Source organism: Sinocyclocheilus anshuiensis, unplaced genomic scaffold, assembly GCF_001515605.1.
Source record: "Sinocyclocheilus anshuiensis isolate Anshui unplaced genomic scaffold, SAMN03320099.WGS_v1.1 scaffold778, whole genome shotgun sequence".
NCBI lineage: Eukaryota > Metazoa > Chordata > Actinopteri > Cypriniformes > Cyprinidae > Sinocyclocheilus > Sinocyclocheilus anshuiensis.
In genome coordinates, this window is record NW_015544177.1 from 429354 (window position 1) to 444120 (window position 14767).

General features: G+C 36.3%; 1 protein-coding gene across 5 annotated transcripts; it reads right to left on the bottom strand.

Moving 5' to 3' along the window:
* Positions 1-2197: 2197 nt before the first annotated feature.
* Positions 2198-14679, bottom strand: LOC107696266 (alpha-ketoglutarate-dependent dioxygenase alkB homolog 3-like). 5 transcript variants are annotated; one of them, XM_016496543.1, is made up of 10 exons: positions 14657-14679; positions 14031-14124; positions 13539-13612; positions 13412-13446; positions 13271-13318; positions 13065-13171; positions 7998-8086; positions 7691-7900; positions 5404-5502; positions 2198-2647 (listed from the first exon to the last, which is right to left on the bottom strand). In XM_016496543.1, exons 2-10 carry the CDS (start codon positions 14104-14106, stop codon positions 2543-2545), a joined length of 843 nt encoding a protein of 280 aa, XP_016352029.1. In that variant the 5' UTR covers positions 14107-14124; positions 14657-14679; the 3' UTR covers positions 2198-2542. The 5 variants fall into 5 exon arrangements, with proteins under 5 accessions (XP_016352029.1, XP_016352024.1, XP_016352028.1 ...); XM_016496538.1 differs by lacking the exon at positions 14657-14679 and adding an exon at positions 14510-14647; XM_016496542.1 differs by lacking the exon at positions 14657-14679 and adding an exon at positions 14518-14589.
* Between the last annotated feature and the right edge of the window lie 88 nt (positions 14680-14767).

Genomic DNA, 14767 nt, shown 5'->3' on the forward strand with positions numbered 1-14767 from the left:
CTTTCAGTGTCATCTTGAAAATCAATCTATGTTAAAGTGATAGTTCACCTAAAATTGAAAATTCTGTCATCAGTTACTCATCCACATGTTGTTCCAAACCTGTAAGACTTATGTTGATCTTCAAAACACAAATGAAGATATGTTTAATGAAATCTGAGAGATTTCTGTCCCTCCATTGAAAGGCCATGTCATCAAAACTTTAATGCTTCAAAAAGTTCATAAAGAGATTGAAAAAATTTGTAAAAAGATTGTAAAAGTAAATGAATGAAGCAGCTTAGTCGTCTGAAGAGATGCAATCGCTTTATATGGAGAACAGATTTAATTTAGGCTTTTATTCGCATATAAACATTGATCAACATCAAATATGGTAAACAGAAGCTCAAACGTGTTTGTGTGACATGTGAAAACAAACCTGGTGGTTCTTGAGGGAAAGTGAACATATTTGCGTGACGTGAGAACAAACCTCATTGGTTCTTGCGGAAACTTGAATGTTCTCACATAAAACACGCGAAAAACAAACCCCATTGGTTGTTGTTATTGTTGTTACATGTTGTTATTTTTAAGAGTGCAAGAGCATTAAAACTTCTGTTTACCACATTTGATGAGCTCTATGTTTGTGTTGATCAATGTTTATATATAAACAAAAACTAAATTACATCTGTTCATCATATAAAGCCCTCTGTCTTTTCAGAAGAGTTCAATTCATTTTCAACTGTTCCATTAATATGGACTTATTTTACAATCTCTTTATGAACTTTTTGAAGCATCAAAGTTTTGGTGGACTTTTAAACAACAAACACAAATCGGTCAAGTTTCATTAAAAATATTCTCATTTGTGTTTCAGAGATGAACGAAAGTTATATTATCTTTTTCTCACTAAGAGCTCAATCATGACAGTTGTTGCGTACACTACTTACCCTAACCAAACAGATCTCCCTGCACACTCTGGGAATGAAACTTATAACACTTTAACTGGAGTGGAAAAATAATGGCCAATGATCCCGTTACACAGCGAGGGTCCCTGCATTCCAGAACAGAAGCACCATTTCCATGTGCAGGTCGGGCTTTATGGGGAAGCTCTGACAGGTGTTGCATTGCCAGGCGAGCAGAAAGGAACACTAAGAAACTCAAATTAAAGAGCTCCGACAAATCACTGGAAGTCACAAGCAAGAGTAAAAGATTTACAGTTTGCAGTTTCTAAACATTCTGGACAATCTCTGCTATTGAGATGTGCTGCCAAAACCACTGCTATCTATGTTCGATGGCGTTCCCATATTTAGGGATACTGTCTTTAAAAGAGTAACACAACAGCCCCATATCTGACCCTTGGTACCTTGAAGTCCAGAGAATGAGCATGCAACAATTTAAAACTACACATATAAGAACATTTTAAACTGTGTATTATGCATTTGAACTAAGAGCATTTTCTTTGATAGCATTGCTGGCTTAACTGCCACCAAGTTAACGTGGTCCTCGTCTCTTGAGGTTGGTGGTGACGCGTGTGGACACAAAGACAGCCATTCAGCTCTTAACCAACCACACAAGTCGACCGTGACTCATCAATAATGAGAAGAGGCTAGCAGTCAAGTGTATAGCTTACCAACCATCTGCACAGAGAAAACAGTCTGAGGGCTGAAGATGTAAAAAACAGATGTCTTGGAAAGTCTGGCGACCCTTCAAAATATAATAAACCTCATAACCTCATAATCATAAAAACAGGACAAAAGGCTTACTGTGAGTTTGTTACCTTAGTAATAAAATGTTTTAGATTGCATATGTGTAATTTTGATAATAAAATTGTTGTTAAACACAAAGACATACACCGTGGTTCAAAAAATTAGGATCAATAAGATTTTTATTCCGCAAGGACGCATTAAATTAATTAAAGAAGTGACAGTAAATACATTTAAAATGAAATTTAGAATCCTAAAAAAATCTATCACGACTTCCACTAAAATATTAAGCAGCAAAAACTTTTTTCAAAACTGATAATTAAAAAAAAAAAATTCTCAAGCAGCAAATCAGCATATTAGAATGACATTTTAAAAGTTATTGAAACAGAAGACAGTTATTTTAAACTAATAATAGCTCACAGTATAACTGTTTCTAGAGTATTTTTGATTAAATAAAAGCCTTGGAGAGCATAAGAGACTTCAAAAGCATTAAAAAAATCTTACAGACTAAACTTTTGAACAGTAGCGTAACCAACCCTATAATGACACTGAACAAATGTATGTAATTAGGGTTTATTCACCACAAGCTATAAACGAAAAATTGCACAACATGTAATATTTAAACAGCAATTTACCTCGAAAAAGAGCCTTTGGGGGGCCGTAACTGAAATATGGGCCACTTGGCACTGCTTTTTTGATTGTTCAGGGTCTTTGATCAAAAGTGAACTTCCACACGTAAATAAATAATTAAACTGAACAGAAATGATGTGTAGTCTGTTGTGTATATAAGTCATCACTGGTGCTCTGTGAATGAGACAGACCTCCAGATCTCTTCAAACCCGCAGTCTCTTCTTCTCTTCTCCCAGTGATCATCTCACAAATCTCCCGCTGGGACGCTCTGGCTCTGGGTATATGGTGCGGAACGTGAGGTTTATTCGAGGCCCACGGTCATGGTACTCCTTTGCCACCTGGTGCTATTTAAAAAACATTAATAATGTTAAAACTACACTCACAACAAGGCAATGTAGCCATTGGACAAAGTTAAAGGAGGTTAATCGAACTCCAAGTGGCCTTGGCATTCGCCTCAAAAGACAGCGGTGATGCATGATGTGTATTACATAATTCAAATATGATTATGCATTGTGTCATGTATATTTGGACAGACAGATGATAAAGAATGTAGATTGACTAAGCAAAAGCAGTATGTTTACATACACAATTACATTGTTGAATTGGTGTCCCCTGTTATGTTTTTGATCCAGAACATCCCTTTGACAGTTATTTAACAGCTTTCAAAGCCTCTAAATGTTTCGAACACATTTTAAAGGCAACTCCGAACAGCCATACATATGGGTTAAGTTAGCTTTATTTTGACAGGTCAATGTGAGTTATGTCAACCTAATAAGATCGCCTGAAAGCTTTTTGGCACAATCCGCGAGTGACCTTTCTTGAACAGTTTTCAGATGTCGCCATAAAATGTTCTTGACCTTTCTCTGTTCTTTGTGCCTCACCAAAGGCCTGTGGTTTGTCTTGGAGTCGGAATCCAAAAACAACTCTTAAACAGAACAAAAATAACTTCTAGCAGGTTTTTGAAATTAAATTACAAAAGTGCAAAAAATTGAGCAAAAGTGCTAAATAACCTTGCTAAATCAGATTACAAAAATGGACAAAAGGTAAACAAACCCAGTTAAATGAAATTACAAACATGCAAACAAATGAAAAAAAGTTAAATGAAAAATAAACTGTAAAAAAGACTGTTAAATTAAACTACAAAATTTACAAAAATTTTAAATTACATAAATTAATTTACAAAAATGCAAAATAAGCCTGTTAAATTATAAAAATGCACAAAAATGTAAAATAACCCTGTTAAATTAAATTACAAAATGTATAAAAATGTAAAAAAAAAAGTTTAAATTTAATTAGAATGTGTAAAATAACCCGTTAAATTAAATTACAAAAATAAAAATACAAAAATGTAAAATCTGTTAAACAAATTATAAAATTGTACTAAAATAGAAAAAAACCTAAAATGAAATAAAAAAGAAAAAAAAAAGAAAATTAAATAAAAAATTAAATAATTACACTTATTTAATTACATTTGGCAGTTTCTTAGTTTTGTGAATAAAGTTCATAAGTCATCATAACATTACCAAATTATTATTCTATCATTACTACTATAAGTCAATACTATTATCATATTTAATAGAGTTGTGTTTGCGTGAAAAGAGTGACTATAATGACTTAATTTAAATGAAAAGCATTGCTATTTTAAAGCATTTAGCCACCAGTCAAACAAGTACGTAGTAAGACGCAGGTTTTTGCTCTGATATCATATGTTTTGTGAATTCTCCCAATTGTCTGTAGTATTTTATGTGCAATGTTTTGCAAAGTCTTCCTTGGAAACACTGTCTCCTTCAGTATGCTGTGAAGAAGCACGTTCACTTTCCCCCTTCACATAGGCGGAGCGTGTGTAAGGCTTGGCCACGGGTCTTATGGCAAAAATGCCACTAAATTGGACAAAAATGCTCCTGCACAAACAAATTAAATCTATCGCGTCTATTGCTAACAAAGTGAAAATTAATAGAAAGTGTCGATTGTGGCTTTACAGTTTTGCGCATTATAACCAATCCCACTCGGTTCTGTTGAGCTTAGGAATGCAATGGCCAATCAGAGGCGTTCAGTTGAGTCATCGCTGAAACTCATCAGCTTTGTTGAGTGCGCGCGCGTTCGCTGACTGAAATCCGGACTCTTGCGAATTCTCTCATCATAAACAGCAAAACGCAGATGTACGTACAATGTAAGTAAGAGATTCCTTTCGCAGTGTACACAGTTTCAGTGATTATAACGACAGTTTTGTTTTTTTGAGAGTGCTTAAACTCGTGATAGATCAAAGATAGTGATGATGTCACTTCCTGTAGGCTATGTAATTTATTCACCGTTTGAATAACCGTGGAAAGGAAACGTTATATAATTATCAATTTCTAATGTTTTAAATAAATTGTAATCACGTTAAATACAAATTCAGTCCCATTAAACATATTTTATTAGCCTACATGACACCCATGTCTGGTTCTTGCCTAAAAAGACATGATGTTTGTATTTAATAGATTTGGCTGTTTTTAGCCTTACCCTGGAGTTGGTTCACCCTCCGCCTATGCCCCTTCACACTGTTACACATCAGCAGAAAACAGCGTCTGCACTTAACACTCTCTGGATGGAGGACAGTGTGCCTGTTCCAGATCATCTCTACCACGTGTGATTAGTTTTCCAGAACATACTCGAGCCAAAACAAAGAAACACCATCTCCACCCTTCCACTTCGATTTAGCCATTTTCAGCCTTTCTCCACATTCTGGCTTAACATCAGCGTTCAGAAGACTGTTATTAACTGGCAGCTTAACCGCTCACATTAGACTAAACAAGAGCTCCTGCCAGTTCTTAGTGAGTCACTTTGAATTTTGAAGATACACACTCTCTAAAAGTTCTTGCGAATCAGCTAAAATGATTTTCAGAAGGACTGAAGGATTTACTGATAGACATGATCACTTAAGACTATACAAAATACCAGAGAAATCTTTGCATTTGCTTTTTCTGCTGCCGTTTGAGCTTGTGGTGCAACTTAGCAACAAAACGATGCATAGATTTCTGCTGGTTTGCTGATTCTGTTGTAATTACCAAAATCATAGTGACTACAAATACTTCCTTCAGAGCAGTTAAAAGTGATGTACCTGCCAATCCACCTGCGCACAGCCTTCCATGAGCAGGAGAGTCCCGTGAGTCAGCGGGATGCGTATGCGCTCCACATAGGTGTAGTCTCCTTTATCTTCCTGAAACGCATACACAAAATCTACCCTGACCTCTAATTCAACTTACATTCATTCTTCAAACAAGCTTAAGCAGACGCAACATTTAGCCACCTGTTGGAAAACAAGCTCTAAAGAATGCTTTACTAATATTTTTCCCTTCAAACCAAAAAGGAGAAACACCATGCAAACATAATCATGGCAGGCAGAGCTAAGAAGAAAATGCAGCCTGGTTAATTCTAAGGGCTAAAAAGACTCACTCACAACAGTGCCAGAAACTTTCACCAACATAATAATCAGGCTTCCTGGTGTAAGTAATAAAATTTGCAATTTTAAAACTAGGGATGCGCTGATATTAAAGGGGTCATATGACGTTGCTAAAAAGAACATTATTTTGTGTATTTGGTGTAATGCAATGCATTTATGCGGTTTAAGGTAAAAAAAACACATTATTTTCCACATAATGTACATTATTGTTTCTCCTCTATGCCCCGCCTTTCTGAAACACGTCGATTTTTACAAAGCTCATCGTTCTGAAAAGCGAGATGTGCTCTGATTGGCCAGCTATCCAGTGCGTTGTGATTGGCCGAATACCTCAAGCGTGTGACGGAAATGTTACGCCCCTCACCATACTGTGACGCCATCTCCCGGAGCGACGAAACAACACCAATAAAACCCATTACAAACGAGGCATTTGTTGCATCCAGTGGGGACATAATTACGGATTACAATGACTTATACTGTCTTTTTACGCGTTGCGTGGCCAAACAAAGTAGTTTCGCTTTCACAACGAAACACACAGCGTCACACACGGCGGGCTTGAGTGAGCGGCGTCCGGTGGGCTTGCGGCAACCACATGTGACGACCCCAGGCTGGACTCCACTTCGTCCACGGTGAAAGCCGATCCGGCTTCCACACCGCGAAGTTGATGTATTTCCTCAGCATCCAGCACGGATCAGCTCCAGGCATGACGAAGCGGATATCCTCCTCTTTTGGAAGGCCAAACAAAGTAGTTTCGCTTTCACAACGAAACACACAGCGTCTCCACAACATGGTGGCGGCAGTAACAACAATACTACAGCGAGAATAAAAGTTACGACTTCTTTCCTTGCATGAACATTTGGGCGGTGTTATGCAAATCTTCCCACACAGTGACATAGACATGTGGGGGCGTGTTTAAACGAGGCGTTTTAGGTAGGCGTGGACAAGTCTTAACTTTTATAAAGAATATCTCTTTGGATTTGAGACTTTAGTCTTTGCAACTTTAGGGATCTTATCTATTCACGAACAGCTTGTAACACTCCAAAGAGAAAGGAAAATTTGAAATTGCATCATATGACCCATTTAAAATTCTGAACGGTACTGATAGATAAGTCAATAATTATTTTCATGTTATGGCCAAAAACTGGATAAATGGCAGGACATTAAAATTTTTAATGAACGAGAATTAAAATTAAAATTTAATGCTGCAATAAAATTAAATTTGAAACCAATATATATAAAATTAAATATCCAAACATTAGATTTAAAAGTTATTAAATTATTAGTGTTTTTAAAGATTAATTTTACTAGAAATATATTAAATTAAGTATCCAATATTGACAGATATCGATAAATGAAAAATAAAATCTCTAATATCAGTCGATATACCAATATATTGTTGGGCTTCACGATTTGAGGGAAAAAATCGTATTGTGATTTTTCTGATAAAAACGGCAACTGCCATTTAAAACGTGAAGCTCTTTTAAAGCTCCAGAATTACTGTGCTTGTCTGTAGGGCTGCACAATTAGGCTAAAAATACTTGTGATTACATATCAATTACTCTAATAATTATTATTTTTAATATGATTATTAGTATTAGAAATTAAAAATGAACAAAATAAGAAATATTACTACTGTAATATTTCATTGTAAAATAAAAAAATATATAATAATAATTATAACGTTTTAATTTAACAGCACTGTGAAATTACAATTACAATTACTAATAATTTTCAAATGTTAAACCATTGAGTTTGTAGCGTAAAACCACAGGGATCCCTTAAAGCTTCTCTTCTGTTGACTAAAGCTGCCAACCATAATCTGCAGTTTGGTTTTATTATGATTAATCGCAGCGCTAGTATATCGTGCATCCTTAGGGCAAACACTGTTATTCCCATCATTTAAACCCTAGCATGACTGTGACAGGAAATGATACATTCGCAGACTCACAGGAAGTGGCTGCTTTCGGAGACTGAACACTCTAGTGTCGCCCAGGCTCAGAGAGGCGATGATGGGCTGGGGTCCTAATGATGGCTCGTTGTCACTGTGCCAGCCAATGCTGTCTTTACCGTCCCGGTACAGGTTACACAGCAATGAGTTAAACTTGTGACCGCTCTTCTGCTCAACACCCAGACATAAAGTGGTGAGAACTGGATGCCACTGTAATAGGAGGAAAATACAAAAATAGATGCTTTACTTTACATATTGATAGATGTCATTTTTGTTTGCTCACTTGCAGTATGCAATAGTCATATACCTGAGTATTGGCCTGCATAGCGGAACGTGAATATGTATACGGCAACTCTCCATACCAACAGGTGAGCCTGGGTTCCTCGTATGCATCACCTGAAGTGCAAAACATACTGAATATGAAGCATGTTCAGCTATTTCTACTTTCAATACTGCCTAACATCTATTTAAAGGGAAATTAAAGGAATAGTTCACCCAAAAATGAAATTTCTGTCATCATTTTCTCACCCTCGAGTTGTTCCAAACTTGTAGGAGTTTCTTTCTTCTGTTGAGCACAAAAGAAGATATTTTGAAGAATGTTGGTAACCAAAGAGTTGACGGTAGCCACTGGCTTCCATAGTATGGAAAAAAAGAATACTAGGGAAGTCAATGGGGACCAGAAACGGCTTGGTTTCATTTTTGGGTAAACCATCCCTATTAAGTAATATTCAGTTAATATTACTGATAATTACTACACTAATACTATCAGATGAGAACAAAACTTGAACTGAATTATGCTGGATAATGAAACTATTGTCTTCTGTAGAGCAGCTTTACAGCTGAAACTGAATTAATTCCACAATTGATGAATTTTGCAACATATTGCTATTTCTGTGACGCTGCTTTAAAGTGACGTGACATGTGACATGTGGCCAAGTATGGTGACCCATACTCGGAATTAGTGCTCTGCATTTATCCCATCCAAAGTGCACACACACAGCAGTGAACACACACACAGCAGTGAACACGCACCCGGAGCAGTGGGCAGCCATTTATGCTGCGGCGCCCAGGGAGCAGTTGGGGGTTCGGTGCCTTGCTCAAGGGCACCTCAGTCGTGGTATTGAAGGTGGAAGAGAGCGCTGTACATTCACTCCCCCCACCTACAATCCCTGCCGGTACAAGACTCGAACCCGCAACCTTTGGGTTACAAGTCCGACTCTCTAACCATTAGGCCACGACTTCCCCTTTAAAACAATCTGTATTGTATAAAGCGCTATATAAATAAATGAGACTTGACTTAATGATAATTTAAAAATAAAACAAAATTTTTAGCTTTTCTGAAGTACAAACAAATGTTTGCCAAGAGCAAAACTAAATTGTGTTCTAAATGGATTTAGCATTTTGCTATGTGGTTTCTAGGGTGTTCTGGGTGACTTTTTACCACAATCAGATTTTTTCACCTGTTTTATAATCTGGAAGGCATAAAATCATATTTCAAAATGCTTAAAAACTAATAGCACATCTCTCCACAACAAACTGCCTGAAAGCTCGTGGAACCAGAATATTTGTCAAAACAATCTTGATCAGTCACAGTCAAACGTGAACTGCTCTTGGTCCAAAGCAAATGTTTAAACATTTGGTATATTTGGGACTTTTTCAAATGATGTCGGTCTTGGAGAAGGTAAACAGATGAGGGAACTGGAGGCAGTGGCATTCCTGCCAATTTACTGATGGAGAAGGACTGGAAAATGTGAGTCATTGTGGAAAGAGCACTTTGTGAACAAGTGAGTGGGACTGACGCAAAGCGTCATCATCAACGTGTGCACAAAAACATGCTTATTTTGATTCTTCTGCTTTGGTCTTGGGTCAGAACCTGTTTCCCCACATTAGCACCAAGGCTCAACATATGCTACTGGAAAATAATGTTTTTGCTGCTGGTTCAATTTACTTCAATAAAAATAACAAATTTCAAAGATTTTTGTACACTAAAAATATGTAAATCTGAAGTTTAATTCATTTGTGTTGGGACTATAGTACATGAATCATTTTAGTTGCATTAACTGAAACTGCATGGGTCTTTTATGATGACTATGCTGATGACTATATTTTTAAATGTTTTTATGATGACTATGGTCTTCATTGCGTCATTCAATGAACATAGCTGTGCTAATGGAAGTGCAGTGACAAACTAAAAATGCACGTCTAAAATTAATATAAATGAATTTTGTGTAAACACTTGCCTTAAAAGTGAAGTAAAATCAATTGATGTACTTGTTCACTTTTTTAATTTTACTTAACTAAGTCGGGTGGATTTTACTTAATTCCATGTGTGAACGTTACTTGAAAAATATGAGTGCAAAAACCTACAAAAGAAAAATGGAGTAAATTTTACTTGTGCATTACACCCTGTTACGATGCTATTATGACACTTTTTAACCCTATAAAGCCTACTGTATCATACTGGATAAAGGAACATGATTAAAACTTGAAAAACCTGCTGGGCACAATCTACTAGATCTGATTTATATTTTATACTTTTTTATCAAATAAAAGGCCTTTTAGTATAAATGTAACAATGTCCCCCTTCGATTTATAGTTCATGTGTCATTTTGCTGTGAAATCTTTAATGATCTTTATGAAGTAAACATAAGAACAACTTTTATATTGTTAGTAATATTTCAAGACAAACCCTTACTAGTCTGAAGCAACTTTTACTTGATTATCCATACATTTTTAGAAAATTATTGTTGAAATGTGAATATCAAATATGATACATCATTCTCTTGAGAATCATTTATTTGTTCAGCTCTCAATCATCATTTAAATATCATCTTACTTAGACATTATTGGGAGATACAGAGTGACAACTGATATTTATATGATAGATTATGCAAGTATTCTATTATGTTGTTATACTCATTGATATCTTAAAGTATTACATTGCAAGCTATCAAAATATCATAATATTTTTGGACATATAAATATCAGCAACTGCACTGACTTGTATATTGTAAGCCTGATATATAAAATGATACTAAACATAAAACACACAAACTAATATTTCGCGCGTTCATGTGAAGGGGTAGGGGTGTCTCGATTCTCTTTTGGTTGGAGGGGTAGGGGAAGGGCCAGATAGCCCTTCAAACGAAGATTTTTCGGGACCCACTTCAAATGAAGTGGTGTGAGAATTACTTCAGCATATGCCGGCTACAGAGCAACATGGCTGCCCATAAATGGAAGCATTTTTGCCATTAATAAGGATTTTAATTTAAAATTATTGTTTGTTTTATGATACATTCAATCTTGTGTTCATAATTACGGTCATGTTCTTCAAAGAAACGTTTACAAAATAAAATTGCAATTTGTTTGTTAAAAAAATTTGTTAAAGCATTAACTGACTGCATGATAATCCCACAACATATTTTCATGTCTGATCAGGGCCGTAACCACCATAGACATTGACGGAGACAAGATCCCCCAATAATTAGAATTTTTTTCTCAAATATGGCCATTTGTGAAAAAGTCTACACACCCCTGTTAAATTGCCAGGTTTCTGTGATGTAATGTAATAAAATTACACCATGAAAATTTTTTAGAACTTTTTCCACCTTTAATGTAAACTATAACCTGTACAACTCAATTAAAAAACAAACTGTAATCTTTCAGGAAAGGAGGAGTAAAAATAAAAAAACTAAAATAATGTGGTTGCATGAGTGTGCACACCCTCTTAGAACTAAGGATGTGGCTGTGTTCAGAATTAAGCAATCACATTCAAACTCATGTTAAATAGGAGTCAGTACACACCTGACATCATTTAAAGTGCCCCTGATTAACCACAAATAAAGTTCAGCTGTTCTAGTAGGCTTTTCCTGACATTTTCTTTAGTCGCCTCTTCAAAAGCCATGGTCCGCAGAGAGCTTCCAAAGCATCAGAGGGATCTTATTGTTAAAAGGTATCAGTCAGGAGAAGGGTACAAAAGAATTTCCAAGGCATTAGATATACCATGGAACACAGTTAAGACAGTCATCTTCAAGTGGAGAAAATATGGCTCAACAGTGATGTTACCAAGCACTGGATGTCCCTCCAAAATTGATGAAAAGATGAGAAGAAAACTGGTCAGGGAGGCTGCCAAGAGGCCTACAGCAACATTAAAGGAGCTGCAGGAATTTCTGGCAAGCACTGGCTGTGTAGTACACGTGAAAACAATCTCCCATATTCTTCATATGTCTGGGCTATGGGGTAGGGTGGCAAGAAAAATTTAGCAAAAACACATTTTAAGTTTCCCAAAAAGCATGTGGGAAAATGTGTTATGATCTGATGAAACCAAGGTTTAACATTTTGGTCATAATTCTAAAAGGTATTTTTGGCGAAAAAACAACACTGCACATCACCAAAGGAACACCATACCCACAGTGAAGCATGGTGGTGGCAGCATCGTGCTTTGGGGCTGTTTTTCTTCAGCTGGAACTGGGGCCTTAGTCAAGGTGAAGGGAATTATGAACAGTTCCAAATGCCAGTCAATATTGGCACAAAACCTTCAGGCTTCTGCTAGAAAGCTGAAGATGAAGAGGAACTTCATCTTTCAGCACAACAACAACCCAAAGCATACATCCAAATCAACAAAAGAATGGCTTCACCAGAAGAAGACTTAAGTTTTGGAATGGCCCAGCCAGAGCCCAGACCTGAATACGATTGAAAATCTGTGGGGTGATCTGAAGAGGGCTGTGCACAGGAGATGCCCTTGCAATCTGACAGATTAGGAGCATTTTTGCAAAGAAGAGTGGGCAAATATTGCCAAGTCAAGATGTGCCATGCTGATAGACTCATACACAAAATGACTGAGTGGTGTAATAAAATCAAAAGGTGCTTCAACAAAGTATTAGTTTAAGGGTGTGCACACTTATGCAACCACATTATTTAAGTTTTTTTATTTTTACTCCTCCTTTCCTAAAAGATTTGTTTGTTTTTTAATTGAGTTGTACAGGTTATAGTTTACATTAAAGGTGGAAAAAGTTCTGAAATTATTTATCTTGGTCTTAATTTTTTTTTACATCACAGAAACCTGGCAATTTAACAGGGGTGTGTAGACTTTTTATATCCACTGTACAGTGCTGCTTGAAAGTTTGTGAACCCTTTAGCATCTTGGAATCTTGAAAGTTTGTGGTAAACATCAGCGCATCTCCTTAAACGTAGGATCTAGCGACAACATATGATGACGTGTAACTGTGTAGTAGTGGTTTCTCATTTCTTAGGGGAATATCTTAGATGAAGGGGTATAAAATAGAATTGGGATTGGGCCTATATCTCCAGTTCACTAGGAGGTTATAACACAATTTTTCCCCCTAAATTTACATTACCTCAACATGCAACTCACCCATCATCCTATAATTGGTCTTTTGTGACCATGGCAGTTCAGCGAGTAGCTTGCTAAACATACAGTCGGCCTCCTCCTGCTGTAGAAACCCTGGTATGAGTCGCAGTCTGGACAGAAATAAAGTACACAATTACTTAAATGCAGGTAGTGATCTTCTGATGGTAATTTATTTTAGTTTAGGCCACTTTAAATCTGAGCATTGTTACCTGGAGACACCAGTAGGCCCTTGACTAATCTCATAGTCACCAGTATTTCTGAGAAAGAGAAGAAAACAACACACTTGATATACATGCTGTGTCAATCAACAGGTTTTATTGCTTGAAAGTGCCCGGGACTGAGTCACGCACTCGATCACTTTCTCTACAGGAATCTCTCTGATGGGCTAAAAAAAAGAAATACAGAATAAATCAGAAACACTCAGATTTGACCGCTGTCCAAGAAAACAGCATATAAAAGCCACAGAATGGCCCTTACATCTGCTGGCTGATGGAACTCAAATGATCGCGGTCCACATTTCCACGATACTGCTGCTGAAGGGACATGTTGAGCTGAAACAATAAATGCAAATACTCTTAATTTAGAAAGCAATACATTGATACACTGTTCTACACCTATATTGCCTGTTTTCCCCCCTGAAGTCCATGTAAAATGTTTAATTGTAATAATTTCCATGACGTTTTCATAACTTTATTACTGCTTCTTGAAAGTAATTTATTTAAGCATTTATGGTAAAAATCATAAAAAAACACAAATCATTTATTCAATCACTGTTCTTTTCAAAATTGTGTTAATTTTCATGACGTTTGCAAACCTGGAATCCACTGTATGTTATTTAAATCAGGCCATGTTGTGGAATACTAAACATGTGTTAATATGTAAACATATGTCAACAAAATTCATTTTTTTTTTAGACATCTTTAACTTTTACTGTACAGGTATTATAATAATATGAGAAAGATGGCATACCAGTTGGCTGTTGTGGTTTGTGAAGAGGTTTGGCCCAGGAGCCCTGGACTCTCGCTCGCTGCCTTTTATCACTCATTAAAAGCTCAAAACTTATCTGACAAGACACAACACATGATGTCAGTGGGCTTTAGTACCTTAGAAGGACAAAATGTTTTTATTTTTTCAAGTTTTACAACTGACTACAGAAGAAATGTGCTGCCATCTTCAGGTAATTTCAGTAAATCACTCATTACAGGATAGCACTTTCATTCTGAAATGTGCATTTAGGGTCAGTTTCAAAAACCAATCTTTTCAAAAGTATATATGATGAGCACAGATAACTATATTATAAAATGCATAAGTATGTTTGATGTAAACAGACTTATGACATCTTGTATACTAAAATTTGCACAACTCGACTGAGACACTGTTTTTAAGTTTTCAGTCAATTTTTAATGACCTGACAACGTTGTCCCAAAAATGAGAAACTTAAACAATACTTGCACACAGTAGTTTCGATGCGATTTATATGATTCTTCAGAGCGTTGGTTGAACATTTGTGTAATAGAAACCCAATCAGTTCTGGTGTTCGGCAAAACGTGTCCGTGTTCCTACAATGACCGGTGAAAATGCTTCCTAGTTCCTACCCTGAGATGATCGATACCAACACGGTTCCTAGCCCCTTCCTCTGGAAGTACACTGCTGTATATATATAATATCTATAAAATATGTGAATAATACAAATACAATGCTGTATA